This window comes from Panthera pardus, unplaced genomic scaffold (assembly GCF_024362965.1).
Source record: "Panthera pardus isolate Hobbes unplaced genomic scaffold, ASM2436296v1 HiC_scaffold_16, whole genome shotgun sequence".
NCBI classification, from domain to species: Eukaryota; Metazoa; Chordata; class Mammalia; order Carnivora; family Felidae; genus Panthera; species Panthera pardus.
Window position 1 is genome coordinate 99,579,910 of NW_026526721.1, and position 17,919 is coordinate 99,597,828.

The 17,919-nt window shown below is 32.9% G+C and overlaps 1 protein-coding gene across 4 annotated transcripts in view; it reads left to right on the forward strand.

Annotated features, from left to right (window-relative positions):
• The window catches only part of SI (sucrase-isomaltase), a 155,231-nt gene that overhangs the window by 47,125 nt on the left and 90,187 nt on the right, over positions 1 to 17,919 (forward strand). Inside the window, exons 1-5 of one of the 4 annotated variants that reach the window (XM_053903664.1) lie at positions 6,795 to 6,901; positions 9,444 to 9,561; positions 10,830 to 10,966; positions 17,188 to 17,305; positions 17,607 to 17,716. In XM_053903664.1, the coding sequence (XP_053759639.1) occupies positions 9,444 to 9,561; positions 10,830 to 10,966; positions 17,188 to 17,305; positions 17,607 to 17,716 (483 nt within the window). In that variant the 5' untranslated portion in view covers positions 6,795 to 6,901. Of the gene's footprint in view, positions 1 to 6,794; positions 6,902 to 9,443; positions 9,562 to 10,829; positions 10,967 to 11,753; positions 11,781 to 17,187; positions 17,306 to 17,606; positions 17,717 to 17,919 lie in introns of those variants that run through there. The other 3 variants (XM_053903663.1, XM_053903666.1, XM_053903665.1) reach the window with 3 other exon arrangements.

Here is a 17,919-nt window from a genome sequence, read left to right on the forward strand (position 1 = left end):
ATAATAAAATAATATATTTTAAACATGGAGTTCTGTGCAATTTTTACTGATTGTTCATTCTTAACAATGTGGAAATTCCCTCAGAAAGACTTAGATAGCAGGTTTCTAAGCTGGCTTCACTGTTCTTAGCTTATTTGCCAAAGAAATATGCCCTTAAATCTCTAGTGAATATTTAGAAGTAGGTAAATCTCATAAGTGCTAAAGGAATGAGATTAATTTTAGACCAGCCTCTAGTCACTTTATTTTTATTTTTATTTTTCTCTACTATTATTTATAAAACTTCTTTTTCAGGAATGTATACATTAAATAGCCACTCCAGAGAAATCATGATCTGTTTAAATTCATTAGTCTTTTTTTATTGGCTATTTCCAATACGTGAATGAGTTTTCTGTATTTTAAAACTAGTTTTTTCCAGGGCATTTGAGTGGCTCAGTTGGTTAAGCATCAGACTCTCTTAATTTCAGTTGAGGTCATGATCTCAGGATTTGAGAGTTCTAGTCCCACGCTGGCTCTGTACTGATGGCGTGGACTCTGCTTGGGAATTTCTCTCTCTCCCTCTCTCTCTGTCCCTTCCCCACTCTCTTTCTCTCAAAATAAATAAATAAACTTTAAAAAATGTAGTTTTTTCTCACAATAAATCTCCTAGAATCAAAATATGGAAATAGAGTAAATAAAATTACAGCATTAACAAGCTGAAAATTGTTTTTCAAGGGCTGTTTTCAGGAACTAGATAGTATTTTCATCGACGTTTGTAATATAATTTCAATGATATTTACAATATTTAGAATGATAATTATAAAGATTATTCTAAAATTAATTTTAATTAGTTCCATTTTGTGTAACTTCATAGCACTGATAATATTACAGGCAAAATATATTTTTACATATAATATGATTGAAATTTAATAGGTAACAGTCTATTCTGTCCATTTGTTTCAGTGATGATTAAATGATAGGTTTTAAAAATTAACTTATTAGGAGTTCTCTGAAAACATATTTGAAATGAAGCGGCTCCTTCCATATTTAAGTCCACAATTCACACTTCAAGAATGCAGATTTGAAAAAAAACATAAATTTTTCCTATAAAATAGCAAAGCATGAGTGAGACCCCTTTTCATTTTCCTTTCCATTTTACAACCACTTATAGTGATACTATTAGGGTTTTTAAGATTTTTATTATTATCTTAATAGTCCCAGAGGTTTATGCCATATATGTGTACCTGTAGTTTTCTGGTTTATGAAAATACTTGACAATCTACATAATGGAAGTCTAGAGAAGGTAATAAATAATACACATAATCCAACTACCAACCTCTTGATCCAGAGTAGACACATTTAACATTTCATCATTAAAATTTATTATCAATAAGCAATGTCTGTTCTTACAATCTGTATTAGATGAGTATAAAATGCTTTAATTAAGAGAGTCAAATTATTCACTGGCTCAAGGAAGGTAGATTATTTGTCTCTAATTGTATAGCTCAGAGAAAGGTTAATGATCTAGAGTGAACAGATAGTTTTTGTTTGTTTGCTTCAAGTTTTTTATTTAAATTCTAGTTAGTTAACAGTAGTGCAATATTAGTTTCAGTAGAATTTAGTGATTCATCACTTACATATAACACCAAGTGCCCTCCCTTAATATACATCACCTATGTAGACCATCCCCCCACTCATATTCCCTCCAGCAACCTTCAGTTTGTTCTCTGTAGTTAAGAGTCTGTTTTATGGTTTCTCTGTTTTTCCCCTATGTTCACCTGTTTTGTTTCTTAAATTCCACATGAGTGGAATCATATGGTGTTTGTCTTTCTCTGACTGACTTATTTCACTTGGCATAATATATTATTTTTTAATGCTTATTTATTTTTGAGAGAGAGAGAGTGTGAGCAGGGAGGGGCGGGGGCGGGGCGGGGACAGAGGATCTGAAGTGAGCTCTGGGCTGACCGCAGCAAGCCTGATACAGGTCTTGAATTCACTAACAATGACATCATGACCTGAGCTGATGGTAGATGCTCAACCAACTGAGCCACCCAGGCACCCCATATGGTATATTCTGGCTCCTTCCACATCGTTGCAAACGGCAAGATTCTGTTTTTTTTTTTTTATGGATGAGTAAATTCCATTGTGTGGAATGTGTGCATGTGTATACGTATGTATATATATGTATATATATGTATACATATGTGTGTATGTATATATACCATATCTTCTTTATCTATTCATCAGTCGGTGGGCATTAGGGCTCTTAATATAATTTTCTATTATTGATAATGCTGCTATAAATATTAGGGTACATGTGTCCTCTCAAATAAGTGTTTTTGTATCCTTTGGGTAAATACCTAGTAGTGCAGTTGCTGGATCATAGGATAGTTCTATTTTTAACTTTTTGAGGAACCTCTGTACTGTTTTCCAGAGTGCCTGGACCAGTTTGCATTTCCTCCAACAGTATAAGCGAGTTCCCTTTCTCCACATCTTCGCCAAAATCTGTTGTCTCCTGAGTTGTTAATTTTAACCATTCTGACAAGTGTGAGGTTATCTTTTTGTGGTTTTGATTTGTGTTTCCTTGATGATAAGTAGTGTTGGGCATCTTTTCATGTGTCTGTTAGCCATCTGGATGTCTTCTTTGGAAAAAATGTCTATTCATGTCTTCTGCCCATTTCTTAACTGGATTATTTGTTTTCTGGGTGTTGAGTTTGAGAAGTTTTTCATAGATTATGGATACTAACCCTTTATCAAATATCAAATTTCAGACCCATTTGCAAATATCTTCTTCCCTTCCATCAGTTGCCTTTTAGTCTTATTGATTGTATCCTTTGCTGTGCAGAAGCTTTTTATCTCGATGAAGTCCCAATAGTTCATTTTCGCTTTTGTTTCCCTTGTTTCTGGAGACGTGTCAGTAAGCAGTTGCTAAGGCCAACGTCAAAGAGGTTACTGCCTATGTTCTCCTCTGGGATTTTGTTGGTTTTCTGTCTCACATTTAAGTCTTTCATCCATTTTGAATTTACTTTTGTGTATGGTGTAAGAAAGTGATCCAGTTTCATTCTTCTGCATGTTACTGTCTAGTTTTCCCAACATCATTTGTTGAAGAGACTTCCCATTGGTTATTCTTTCCTGCTTTGTCAGAGATTAATTGACCATGTAATTGTGGGCTCATTTCTGGATTTTCTCTTCTGTTCTGTTGATCTATTTGTCTATTTTTGTGCTAGTATCATATTGTTGTGAGTACTATGGCTTTGTGTTATGACTTGAAGTCTGGAATTGTAATGCCTCCAGCCTTGCCTTTCTTTTTCAAGATTGCTTTGGTTATTTGAAGTATTTCGTGGTTCCATACAAATTTTAGGATTTCTTGTTCTACCTCTGAAAAATGCTGATGGTGTTTTGACAGGGACGAATTAAATGTGAAGAGTAATTTGGGTAGTGTAGACATTTTAACAGTATTTGTTCTTCTGGGAGCCTGGGTGGCTCAGTTGGTTAAGTGTCTGACTCTTGATTTTGGCTCAGGTCATTATCTTATAGTTCATGAGATTGAGCCCTGTGTTGGTCACTGTGATGACAGTGTAGAGCCTGCCTTAGATTTCTCTCTCCCTCTCTCTCTGCCCCACCCCCACTTGTATGCATGCATGCATGTGCTTTCTCAGTTCCTCAAAATAAAGAAACCTAAACAATACATACATATATATATATATATGTGTGTGTGTGTGTGTGTGTGTGTGTGTGTGTGTGTATTTTTTCTTTCAATCCATGAGCTTGGAATGTCTTTCCATATCTTTGGTCATCTTTAATTTCTTTCATCAGTGTTTTATTGTTTTCAGAGTATAGGTCTTTCAGCTTTTTGGTTACTTTTATTCCTAGGTATCTAATTGTTTTTGGTGCAATTGTAAATGGGATTATAAATTATATTAGTTTTAACCCAAAGTGTATGTTTGATATGCATGATTTAACCACCATATGTTGGAAATTCTGAAATGCACATTAGAAAGTCTAAACAGAACAGAGTCCATAAAGAGAGTAGTTGAACACTAATCTGTTCTGTTTAGTAAAAGTGTCAATCATCAAGTATGGTTCCATTTCACTGTTGGTGTTTACAACTTTTTTTGCCTATTGCACCCCTAACTCAATTTTTGTTAATTTACTTAATGCAGTTTTAGAATTTTGTATAGTTTATATATTAATAAATAAAAAAAATTAAACTCACAATTACTTTTAGATAAAATTATGTTTTAAGTTAAAACACATTTTTCATTATTGTATATAATTTTATGTCTATAATTGAATACCTTTATATTATAGTTTTGTTTGAATTTACCTCCTAGCAATTCATGAACACATTACTCCCCTGGTGGTGAAGTTAATGAATGGAACCAGAGCTAGGGTGGGAGGAAGTATGGAACAATGGAAACAAAAGACACTGCTCAAGCAAAAGCACCTGAGTGGATCAGTTGGCTAAGCAGCCACAACTCTCCTGGTTCCAGATTCAGAGTCTCTGTCTAGCCCTGTGCTGGCAACATTGAGCCTGCTTAGGACTCTGTCTCCCTCTTTCTTTGCCCCTCCCCCACTCACGCATGTGCTCTCGCGTGCGCGCGCTCTCGCGCTCTCTCTCTCTCTCTCTCTCTCTCTCAAAAATAAATAAATAAACATTTAAAGAAACTGTTCAAGGCAAAGGCCAGCTCACAGCACCAGACATGGAAACCTGGATATGAAAGAGAAGGCATGAAAATTTCAAATCACATAAACTTTTTAAATCGAGAGAACAAACAGTATTTCTTAAAATATATCTACACATAAAAGAAAATGTACAAAATATTAATTAAAACTTGACAGAATTAGTTTCAGTTCAAAGATGTGAGACACTGGAGTGTTTGATATTACTCTTAGAAGAGAAAAAAAACAAAGGGTAGACAAATTGCTAATTAATTACTTTATTTTGAGCCAATCAGAAAATTTAAATTGCAGAGAAAACAACTAACCTGAATTTTAGGATTGATCCATATAGTTGCATGAATCAATATTCATAACTTCTATTCCTGAGTAGTATGCCAGGTATTGATGGGCACCTTAGTTGTTTCCAGGTTGGGGAAATTATAAAGCTTCTATAAACATTGATGTAGAAAATTTATAATCAATTTGTCTATATTTATTTCCTGAGATTTTTATTGATATTATATTGAATATGTAGATCTAGTTATGAAGAATAAACAGTTTAATAATTTTCAGTTTTCTAATCCATGAATACAGTTTATCTCTCCATTTATTTAGATCTTAAACTTTTTTTATCAACATTTTGTGGTTTTCAGAATAGTCTGCATATATTTGTTAGATTTATACCTAAATATTCATTTTTCATGCTATCATAAATTATCTATCCATTTATATCTGTAGAGATATATGTTAGATATATATCTCTCTATATATTTCTCTTTATATATTTTTTTTTAGATAAAGAAATCTAAAAATAAAAAAATAAAAAATATATTTATATGTAATATATTAAGTTTCAGTTTCCAATTACTGTTACGTAGGAACATGATTGACTTTTGTACATTGACTTTATATTCTGTGACCTTGCTACACTCACATCCTGACTCTAATTCAGTATTTTGAATGACTTTTCCACATGCATAATTGTGTGCTATGTGAGTAGAGAGTAAATCACTCATAATTTCTATTACATTGGACTTCTGCCCACTGAGACAATCTAGAATGATTCTAATGTTATTTCCATATCACTGCTCTTTATATATTGGAAGTTCTCCTTTATATTCCCCCTAAGTCTTGACAGTAATCCATGTATTCACTTCTTTTACTCCTATTCAGATTGTCTCAAAAAACCAGTAACTGTACTTTGTGTGACCACATTATTTTAATATATATTCCTTTGAAAAGATAGTGCCAAGATCGTGTGCAGAACTCAGACACTAAGCACTTCAAATTGTAATCTCTGATAACAGAGCTGCAATAATGTTAATAGATTATGTTAGTGCATATAAATCTCACAATGACTCTTTGGGTAGATATTTTTATTACCTCTTTGTAAAGAGGTTTAGGCTTAAAAACATTAACAGATTTGCCCACAGTTTCTTAGGAATATGTAGTACAGCTGGCGTTTGGAACCAGGTCTCTTATATTAAATCCTTTGCTCCTAAACACTATACTAACTTAAACAAGTAATGTAATTGATACTATAATTTTACTGTATGAAATGTTGTTTACAATATAATTTTTGATAATTAAATTTGTGCTATAAATAAAAAATATAGATAAAATGTTGATTTTATTTCTGAATTACTTATTTATATATCTGTACTTTTACATTTTAGTCTTACAGATTGGCTCAGTCTTTCAACCTTAAAGTTAATAATGAGACACAGGAAATAACTTTTATTTAATCATTGCTTTTTTATATTATCTTCTATTTTATATCTATTTTATTTATCTTCCATTAAATATTATCTTCTAATTGTTAATTCCTGCAAATGTTTTCCAGATCTACCTTACCAATATGTTTCTACGTTTTAGTAATAGTTTAAATTTCACACAATTAGATAAGACAGTTATTCAAACAATATCTAAATAGTGAAAGAAATAAAATTATGAAAAGAAAACAATATAAATAAACACTTTTATGTTCTTGGGCTAGTTCATAGCTTCAGGAATCAAAGACTATCTGAGGGCACAATTATTAATTAACTTAGATTCCTATACAGAATTATTTATGCAACTATTTTCAGGGTTAAGGTTTTTTTTCGACGCATGTTGAAGTTTATTAAATACTGACAGCTGGTGAAGGTGCAATAAAACTTTATGAGTAGCTCAATATATATCTGAGCAGTTTCCTTGATCATAACTTTTGCAGCCTTACCCAGCTCTGGTACGGCATAGTGAACAGAACAGGCTATGAAATAAGGTACGTTTATGGATCATATTTCTTCATTACTTTCATGTTTCTAAGTAATTATGTATTCCTTTAATTCATGTTAGCAATATTCCTGTCTATTTCTACTTCTTTAAAAAAGAAAAGACAGCTTATTTTCATTTGCCATTTTAAATATATAGTCTTTGTACTAAAACAGGAGAAAACATTTTTAAATTTTTTTAAGATATGAGAATATTTTCTTTCCCCAGCTCTTCATTATAAGTGAATCAAAGCAAGTTTTGTTTAACTACTTCATATAGAAAAAAGTAAGAATCAAAACATATCTTAAAATATGTAGAAATATTCTAAGTATGACTAAATGTATTTTATTTAAGAAACTATGTATAGGTGGAGTAGAATGCTACAGTTAAAAAACATTTAATCTTTTCTAGCAAATCTTTTTTACAAAGTCATTAAACTACCATCTAGTAAAGTATTACTCATTTTTAAAATAAATTTACACAGAAAGGACATCAATATATAATTTCCCGAAAAGTGTTTTGCTTAAAATTGCTGTGATCCAAAATGTGATCAATGTAATTACCACCTACAGCACATGAACAATTTTAGTACTGATTGTTTATGAGTACTCACATGAGTAATTTAATTTTAATACATTAATTTTGTTCTGATTCTTCTAGATAAAAGAGGGTTTGCTTCATAACAATATGCATTTTTGTTTTTAGACTTTTCTTAACAAAAGAAAAGCACAATCCTTATTGGCTTCTTGATACCAAAGATATTACTTTGAGTGAGACAAACTTATCTGAAGTTAAACATTAAATGCAACTGTGTCCTTTCTCACATAACATTGAGCAGTTGGGTTTCATTTTCTCAACAACCTCCTATATCCTCTGTCACTTTGATTAAGTCTAGTTTACATTTGGGTTCTTTGAAGATTACAGATACAATAAACAGCTTACATATGTGTAATAGGAAATCATATATTAAAATTGAATGCTAATCTTTAAACATTCATTCATAAGGTGCAGTTTAAAAAATGAATTGTGCTTACTTGATGTCAGGCTCTGAACTACTTTCATGATTATTGCTAGTAAGAATAGAGCAACAATTAAGGAAATTGACATATATATAAAGAAGGGCAGTAGATATGCTATGTAATATGGTAAAATGGAAAAAAGGATGGATTAACTCTGCCTCTAAGAGTAGGAAAGAACTCACAAAGGACATGGCATTTGAACTGGCATAAATTGGAAGTGACCTAGAAAAGCAGATATGGAAGGACTGAAGAAAGACTAAACAACATGTACTAAGAAGATATGTTATACAAAAAAGATGTTGCAGTGTTGGGGTTAAGATGAAGGTATAATTCTGAAAATATTTTGGAGGTAGAACCAAGAGGCCTTTTGAATGAATGAATGAAAGAAATTTTTAGGTTGGGGCAACTGGATATGAACTGATCTAGATAATTACAGAAGAGGCTAGGGTGAGAGGCCAAAAAGTTTTATTTTAAAATCAGCAATTTATAATCACTGTATTGCACAACTGAAACTAATATTATACTGTATGTTAAGTAACTAAAATTTAAATAAAATCTAAGAAAAATAATATCTGCAATTTATTAAAGCATTTACCATGAAAATTCTAAATTCCCACCTGGGTATATGCCATTGAATAAGATTTATATAAAAAATCATAGAATACAGAAAAGTCAGGGAAACTTGAAGACTAAGAGAGATGAGAGATGTATGGTCAAAACTAAACTAAACAAATAAAATTTAAGATAATCGCTGGAAAAAAAGCTCTTCCCAATCTACATTTAAGTATCCTCTGTATACTAACTGAAATGTATTATGTTATCAGAAAATAAGCACCTGTGTTTGTTACAAGAGTTTAGTATATTTTATTTTCATTTTGAGGGAGGAACTTGGAGATCATGCAGTTCAAACCTTTTTTTAAATGACATCTCCCAAATATATACTGTATACATATATAATTTTTCACAATATTTTATATTTATATTCATATGTATATTCTTTCCAAATATATTTATATTCTTTTCCACAGTATTGTTATAAGAAAGCAGTATTGAAATTGAGATCCAATTGTATTAACTATGGTTAAAAATCATTTTGACTTTGAGAGACAATAACTTATTTTCTCTAAGCTTGAAGTTGCTAAGAAGCAAAATGTGGATAACATCATCTCCTTCCTAAAATTGTGAGAAGTAGGGAACACAGTGCAAGTGGTAGGTTTCTTTCACTTGAGAAAGGCCCTAAAATGAGAGAGCAAGGCACATCTGCTGAAAGATCTTTGCTTTGCTTTTCCACCATTTATGTTTCATCTTAGTTACCACAATAATGTGTATCACAAATTCACTCAGTTTATTAAAAATTGCAAGTGTAGTTTACATTTTTGCCAATATTTATTTAGATTATAAACAGAGCCGTCTGCAGCTCTGCTTGTGTTGTAGCTAAAAAAAGAGGAATGTATATACTTTAATGATAATGATGGTGGTGTACTGTAAGTACATATTTTACATTTTAAACATATATTTCTTTTCTTTCTTTAGATGGCAAGGAAGAAATTTTCTGGATTAGAAATCTCTCTGATTGTCCTTTTTGCTATAGTTACTATAATAGCTATTGCCCTAATTGCTGTTTTAGCAACTAGGACACCTGCTGTTGAAGGTAAGTAATGTTAAAAAATACTTACACATTATAGTGAAGTTAAAGAAACTTTACTCCATATTAGTTATGGGTTTTTAAAAGTTATCTACATGAGATGAAATGTTAAAAAAGATCTCTGGGAAGTTACATAATTACTCCAGTTTTTTCTGTCTATTACAGTTATTTTAGTTAAGAGCTGTTGTAATTAAGGAATCTATCTGCTTTGACATTAATAACCTTCCCCACGTTGTGTTGCTTGAGAAATAGTGAAGAGGCAAAGGGATCAAGGTGTTAATGGAAGGAGGAGGAATAATCATCTACTGTTTTTAGTGAGGTTCTTCTAATTAATGGAAATACCTAGGTTTTTGCTCTGGCCTTCAGATACTTGGAAAAGTGGGGGTGGGGGGGGTGGAAAATCTATGGGACTTCCCTCTTTATTTTAGGCTCAGTATTGTTTTTTGTTTTTTGTTTTTGTTTTTTTAAAGGAGAGAGGATGTATAACAAAAAAAGGATAGAGGGAAGGTGAAACAAAGCTTGAAAAGTTTATCTATTTTTTTTCTGAATATTTCTATCCTCATTTAGAGTAAATGCATACTACTCCTATCCACCTCACCTGCTTTCCCTTTTTCATCATTCTCTCTAGACCAAATCAGGACTGGCAAGGATAATGTTACAAAGTATCTTGTAGTCTAACCATAGTTAATTTTCTACTGCTCTTAGTCGTTTGTTTTACTTTCTTCTAGTATACTGCAAACTCACTACTTTGTGAAGTAACCAATTTTGTTACCCATATCTGATTACTGGAAAGGTCTTATATAGAATTGGGATTTACTTTTCTTTGCTGTGCCCTGCTTTCTCTTCTGTTCACTCCAACGTGTTTTCTCCCTCTTACCTTTCTCTCTTCTGCAGTAATTCTTGTCTCTTTCTCTATTTCCTTCTCCCATCCATATTTCTCCATCTTCTTTCTTCATCTATAAAACACATTTTTTATAAATATGGTGGAATGTACATTTTGTTTCCTTTTGAATCTACCTCAAGACCTTCTGTGAAAATATTTTGGTTTTCTACAAAAACAGTCAGGCTCTGCACAATTTTTAAATACCATTTGGATATCTTCCTTTGGTAATCAGGACTTGAAAGTGTCAGTTTTTTATTAATGTAAAATTTATTTTTATTTTTATTATATATAAATTTAGTTGTTCTTACAATGTAAGGTAATTATTACCCCCACAATATGAAAATATTAATTTAATACAGTGTTTTATTTTATTGACCTCTCTATTTCCTAGCGATTAGTAATTCTACTTCAAGCCCACCTACCACTCGTACAACCACTGTGTTTCCTGGTTCAGGAAAGTGTCCAAGTGAGCTAAATGATCCTATCAATGAGAGAATAAATTGCATTCCAGATCAATTACCAACAAAGGTCTGCAACAAAAGACTTTAATGTTTTTTATAAATAGATATATATTATAGTAAGTATATTAAGATAATTGCTCAATATCGGATCAATACCATATTTTTAAACATCTAGCCATCAATTGGGCTACATTTATCTTTTTCTTGTAGCTCTGTATAAAGAGATGAGAAATAACAGAAATTACTGAGCTTGCTTTCCTGTACTTCTATTCAATTTAAATTCACAACTTAATATTTTTCGTGCTTAACAACCTATTGTTAATTTTAAAAACCTTTATGAAATCTATTCTTACAAATCTACTTCTTAAAAAAATTGTAACCTTTGAGAGTATAAGAGAGAGAGAGAGAGAGAGAGAATATGAGAGAAAATGAATGCTCCATAAAAGTATTTGTAATGATGGCATTAAGAATTGTCTGGAAATGGTGCCTGAGTGGCTCAGTCCATTAAGCATCTGACTGCTGCTCGGATCATGATCTCACAGTTTGTGAGTTCGAGCCAGGCATCGGGCTCTGTACTGACAGCTTGGAGCCTGGATCCTGCTTCTGATTCTGTGTTTTCCTCTCTCTGCCCTTCCCCCATTTGCTCTCTCTCTCTCTCTCTCTCTCTTTTGCTAGCTCTCAAAAATAAATAAACATTAAAAACAATTAAAAACAAGAATTGTCTGTGGAAAATAAAGTAATATGATATTTTGGAAAATTATTATTTTTTAATTATTTGGTAGTTTGGGAGAAGCCCAAATGGAGAAAATTAAGGGTAACTTAATGGATTCATGTAACCCTGAGTTGACTCTTCCTAGTGTTCATAACCTATGAGAATAAAGGTCAGTGAAGGTGTGTGTTTGTGTGTGAATGTGTGTGTGTTCACAATTTGCAATATCTATGTAATCTATAATACCCACATAATGTAAATATATATTAATTATATATTATATATTATTATATTATATATGTTAATGTAATATGCATATCTATAGTATATTCTTTATCTATTATATGCATGTAATATGCAGATCTATAATATATATTATCTGTAATAGACATATCTGAATCTCACCTCTCTCACTCTTTTCATCACAAGCAGATTAAGTAAATGAACTATAAATTTTTCTATTAGCCTTAACCTATGCTACCTCATAGTTACCACATAATTTTTTAATATTTGCTATGAAAAGTAGCAAATGGATGAGATTTTTCTTAGGACAGTATTAGGAACATTTGTCTTTATAGTTTACCTAATGATAATAGAGCTGGATAAATAGTGTTTACTGTGACACACTAAGATAATTGGCCAGATATTCTCTTTAGGTGTATTCTTCTTAGGGAACAATTGAAGCTTAACATAGAATTCTATTAGGGACAATATGGGCTGCTAAGATCTTAAAGGGAAATGACATTAATTATTTTATTTTATTTATTTAGTTTGAAGGCTGTATTTACTTATAATTTATTATTTAATTATATGTTAAGTTTTTAGTTAAATTCTAGTTACTTAACACACAGTGTAATATTGGTTTCCGGAGTAGATTTTGCTGATTCATCACTTACATATAACATCCAGTGCTCCAGGGAAACAATATTTAAAAGCTAATTGTTTAAGGTTTTGATGGCTACTATTAGTTTTTACTGTCAGCCTGTAAGGTTGCTAAAGAGTGTTTTCAATGTGAAACAAATTAAACTTATGAATTTAACAAATTTCAGCTAACAAGTATTTGTCATTTAAGAAAAGAAAGTGAACTTATTTTAACAGCAGCTATAATTCTACCCAGAATGTATTAATCAGCCTGGGCTTCTACAATAAAATGCCAGGCTGAGTGGCTTAAATAATAGACATTTACTTTCCCACTGTTCTGGAGACTAGAAGTCATGATGCTACCAGCGTTGGTTTCTAGCGAGACATCTCATCCTGCTTTGTAGACAGCTGGATTCTTGTATCTTCATTTGGTCTTTCCTTTGTGCATGCACAGAAGGAGAGAGAGAGTATATATGTGACCATGCTCTGGCATCTCTTCCTCTTTTTACGAGAGCACCAATCCTTTCAGATTAGCATCCCAGCTTTATGTCTTCATTTAACCTTAATTACCTCCTTGAAGGCCCTATCTCCAAATACAGTCATATAAGGGGTCAGGGATTAGGCTTCCTACCTAAGAATTGTTGGGGGACACAGCTCAGTCCATAAAACAATCAATTGCTGTAACTATAATAATAACAATATTATTACATGTAATTCTATATGTATACTAACACACATATAATAAAAATAAGAAAAAAACAAATTTATTGTATTTTTATCCACCAAAGTTTATGACTATTGATGGGTATTTAATGTGTTTTAATTTTTTGCTTTTTCCAATTAAGAAAAAAGAAAATTGAAGTTCACTTCTATGTGGAATTTGAGAAACAAAACAAATGAGCAAAGGGGGAAAAAGAGAGAGAGGCAAACCAAGAAACAGATTCTTAACTATAGAGAACAAACTGATGGTTACAAGAGGGGAGGTGTGTGTGTGGGGGGGCTTAAGTAGGTGATGGGGATTAAGGAGGGTGCTTGTGATAAGCCCCAGGTATTTTATGGAAGTGTGGACTATGTTGTACAGCTGAAACTAATACTCTGCGTTATGTTAACTAACTGGATTTTATTTATTTTTCTTCAAGTTTATTTGTTTTGAGAAGAGAGAGAGAGAGAGAGAGAATGAGCAGGGATGGAACAGAGAAGGGGAGAGAGAGAATCCCAAACAGGCTCCACACTGTCAGTGCAAAGCCAGTCATGTGGCTTAGTCCTATGAAACAGGAGATCATGACCTGAGCTGAAACCGAGAGTTGGACACTCAACTGACTGAGACACCCAGGCACCCCTGTCTATGCATAGAGTTCTTGAAGGGACTAAACATGTAATGCACTGAAAGCACTCAAATATTAGACATTATTATGAGCACCTGTTCCTTCCCAGCGGCTGTCCTAAGCAGCTAGCTCACTTAAACAGGAACAAGTCTTCATGGGATCATTCACTATTGTGTTCTTGCCTCATCTGTTCCTCCTGAGCAAAAAGAATGATACTGCAAATATCCAGTTACTTTCATGTCATTAACAATTCTGGAAGGGGTTCTTTAAAAAAAAAATTTAATGTTTATTTATTTTTGAGAGAGACAGAGCGTGCATGCAGGGGAGGGCGGGGGCGGGGCACAGAATCTGAAGCAGGCTCCAGGCTCTGAGCTGTCAGCACAGAGCCCAACTTGGGGCTCAAACTCATGAACCATGAGATTGTGACCTGAGCCGAAGTCGGACGCTTTAAGTGACTGAGCCACCCAGGCGCCTGGAAGGGGTTCTTTTAATTCAAGAGTTTACAAAGATATCAGAAGTGACTAATTGAGAATGACTGAGCTCACATCATAAAATTAATTATATATAGATTATTAAGCTTAACTGGAATTTAAATAAAAACAAGAAGTAGCTTTTTAAACACTATTACAATAATAGGGGAAAATGCCTGTAATCTTGAAAAATAGGCAGAATGACTAAACATAAATAATAATTATCAAAATCTCTAAAGATAAACCAAAATTATCCATATTTTAAAAACAATGAGGATTGGGGCGCCTGGGTGGCTCAGTCGGTTGAGTGTCCGACTTCAGCTCAGGTCATGATCTCACAGCTCATGAGTTCAAGCCCCACGTCGGGCTCTGTGTTGACAGCTCGGGGCCTGGAGCCTGCTTCGGATTCTGTGTCTCCCTCTCTTTCTGCCCCTAACCCACTCACATTCTGTCTCTGTCTCTCTCAAAAATAAATAAACATTAGAAAAGTTTTTTTAAAACAATGAGGATATACAGTTTTGAACTAGTATTTTGCTGTGTATATGTAGTAGTATGAATGATATGTCCTCTACAAATTCATGTCTACTTGGAGCCTTATAATATGACTTTATTTGAGCCTAGTGGCTCAGTCAGTTAAGCATCCAACTCTTGATTTTGGCTCAGCTCATGATTTTGTGATTCATGGGATCAAGCCCTGCATCAGGCTCTTCATGGACAGCACATAGCCTGCTTGGGATTCTCTCTCTTCTCTCTCTCTCTGCCCCTCCTCCCACTCTCTGTCTCTGTCCCTCTCTTTCTCAAAATAAACATTACTTGGAAATAAGATCTTTGCAGATGTAATTATATGCTAAATGAAATCTTGCTATTTGGGTGGGTCCTAAATCCAATGAGTGGTGTCCCTTCAAGAGAAAGGGATGGCATACAGAGAACCACAGGGAAGAAGGCAGTGTGAAGATGGAAGTACAGATTTGAGTATGGTGTCTTCAAATCAAAAACTGCCGACTTTCCAGGAGCCATCAGAAGCTATGACTAGACAAGGAAGCAGTCTTTCCTAGAGCCTTGGACAGAGCATGGTTCTGCTAGCACCTTGAAGTAGGACTTCTAGATTCCAGAACTGTGAGAGAATAAATTTCTGTTCATTCAGACAATCCTATTAGAACAGCCCTAGGACCCAAATATAGTATGTTTGGAAGAACTTCATGTAACTCCATTTTACTATATTTTTTTTTATTTTAGCAAAATGTGATTATAGTTTGCTTATTTATTTTTTCTTAACAGCTTTACACCTTCCCAAATCCGTTTCTCTATGTTTAGTTCTACCTCTCAGTTTTGTACCAACATTTAAAAAGCTTTTTGTAAAGATTACCGTAAATGACAATTTTTTGTGTGTAATTATCTCTTTCTATTGCTGGGAGTACTTCTATAAGTTCTATAACTAGAGGGAAAATTACCTGATCAGAAGTCACACATACTTTAGATTCTGATAGGTAATGAACCCCTAAAATATCAGGTCAAATTGTACTTCCATTTTCAATGTACATGTATGTATGTTTGTACTTGTGTGTGTGCATGTGTATGTGTATCTGAAGCCAGTTTAATTTGATGTTAAAGTAGGAGATAAGTTAATATGTCAGCCTCTGAAAGAGTAACTTTAAACTATTTTCAAGACAAATAGGCAAGAAAAAAAACCACACAGATGCTCAAATTATGAAAGTGTGTAACACTATTAAATTTAAATATTAAATAGATTTTTAATTATACCAATGTTAACACACAGAATTACCATGTGCCTCAACTTTTTACATAAGCATATATAGTTTTTTCCACTTCACATAATCTTTCCATACAGATCATAAAACTACTCAAGAGCTCAGTGTTTTGCTTTATTCTTTGGATATAATGGCTACAACTAGTTACAACCTGGCACATAAATTAGTTTAATTATTTACTTAAAATATTAAACTAACAAGTGGCTGGAAATAACTGCCTTAAACATGTTATGTAGGCTTGAATTCAGGGCCATGTCTTCATCTTTATACACTCACTTGTAGCTTGATACATAATTGATAGTCAAAAATATTTCAGTTCTTCTGTATTGACTATGTGACAACAGAATACATTATAACTACTCATAGGGCAGACTTTTAAAAAAACATAGGCTTAGTAGTAGTAGATCTTGGAATCTGGGATTGTGATACCTTCAGCTGTGTTCTTTCTCAAGATTACTTTGGCTACTTGGTGTCTTTTGTGGTACCATCCGAATTTTAGTATTATTTGTTCTGGTTCTGTGAAAGATGTTGTTGGTATTTTGATAGAGATTATAATGAAACTGTAGTTTGCTTTGAGCAGTATATTCAAATAAAAAAAATTAAAATCAAAGACATAAAGAAAAACATAAGTTTACAATAATGTGCACAGATATGTAAATTTGATAAATCACAACTCAGAGTATCAATTTCTGATACGGTGTAATTAATTCACATTATCAAATATTTATATTTCTGCTAAGTGAAAGGAACAAGAGAATAGATGATTTTGTTTAATTTTTTTAATGTTTACTTAGTTTTGAGAGAGAGAGACAGAGACAGAACATGATGAGCAGGGAAGGGGCAGAGAGAGAGGGAGACACAGAATCTGAAACAGGGTTCAGGCTCTGAGCTGTCAGCACAGAGCCCAACGCGGGGTTTGAACTTAGAACTGTGGGATCATGATCTGAGCTGAAATCTGATGCTTAACCAAGTGAGCCACCCAGGTGCCCTGAGAATACATGCTATTTTAACATACGGTATTCTTGAAGAAATAAGCTTGTTTTCCAGGCATTTAATTCAAACATTTATTGGAATGGATGTTTAAAAACTAGGTATTGACACATGATAACAGTACTAATCATATGATATGATTCCTTTTATAAATGTTTTAACAGGCAGTTTGCTCAATGAGAGGCTGCTGCTGGAAGCCATGGAATGACTCTCTTATTCCTTGGTGCTTCTTCGCAGATAATCATGGCTATAATGTTGAGAGAATGATAACAACAAGTACTGGTGAGAAATGTTGCATCATGGTGATCCAATATAATATATTTTAATTGGAAAACAAAAAATATATTTTAAATTTTTCTTTGGGAAAATATCTTAAATAGAATCGAGTGGGAAATTTGTATGCAAGAATGTTTAAATATGTTAGATCAAGGATTTCATTTTTGCAGGATTGTATCTTCCAAATAATAAAAGAAGTCATTATTTGTAATAAAGGAAACATAATTATAAAAATATGAAAAATATTTAATAATTATTACTCTTTATAAATAAAATCACTCGCACCAACTTTTTTTCTTCCTTTAAGGGCTTGAAGCCAAATTAAGCAGGAAACCTTCACCTACGCTCTTTGGAAATGACATTACTAGTGTTCTTATCACAACTCAAAATCAGACACCCAATCGTTTCCGATTTAAGGTTTGTTTTTTGATATTTATAAAGAGGAATTAATCATAAAAGGAAGTTATGAGCACATTCTTCATCTTACCAAGACATTTTCTCTCTTAAGAAATACTTATTCCAAAGCAAAGGACTAATTGGACTAGTTACTTCAGTTCTCTGAGCCTGTTTACTGAAGTGTATCATAAGAATAGTTTCCCTGGCAATTCTTTTTGAAAAAC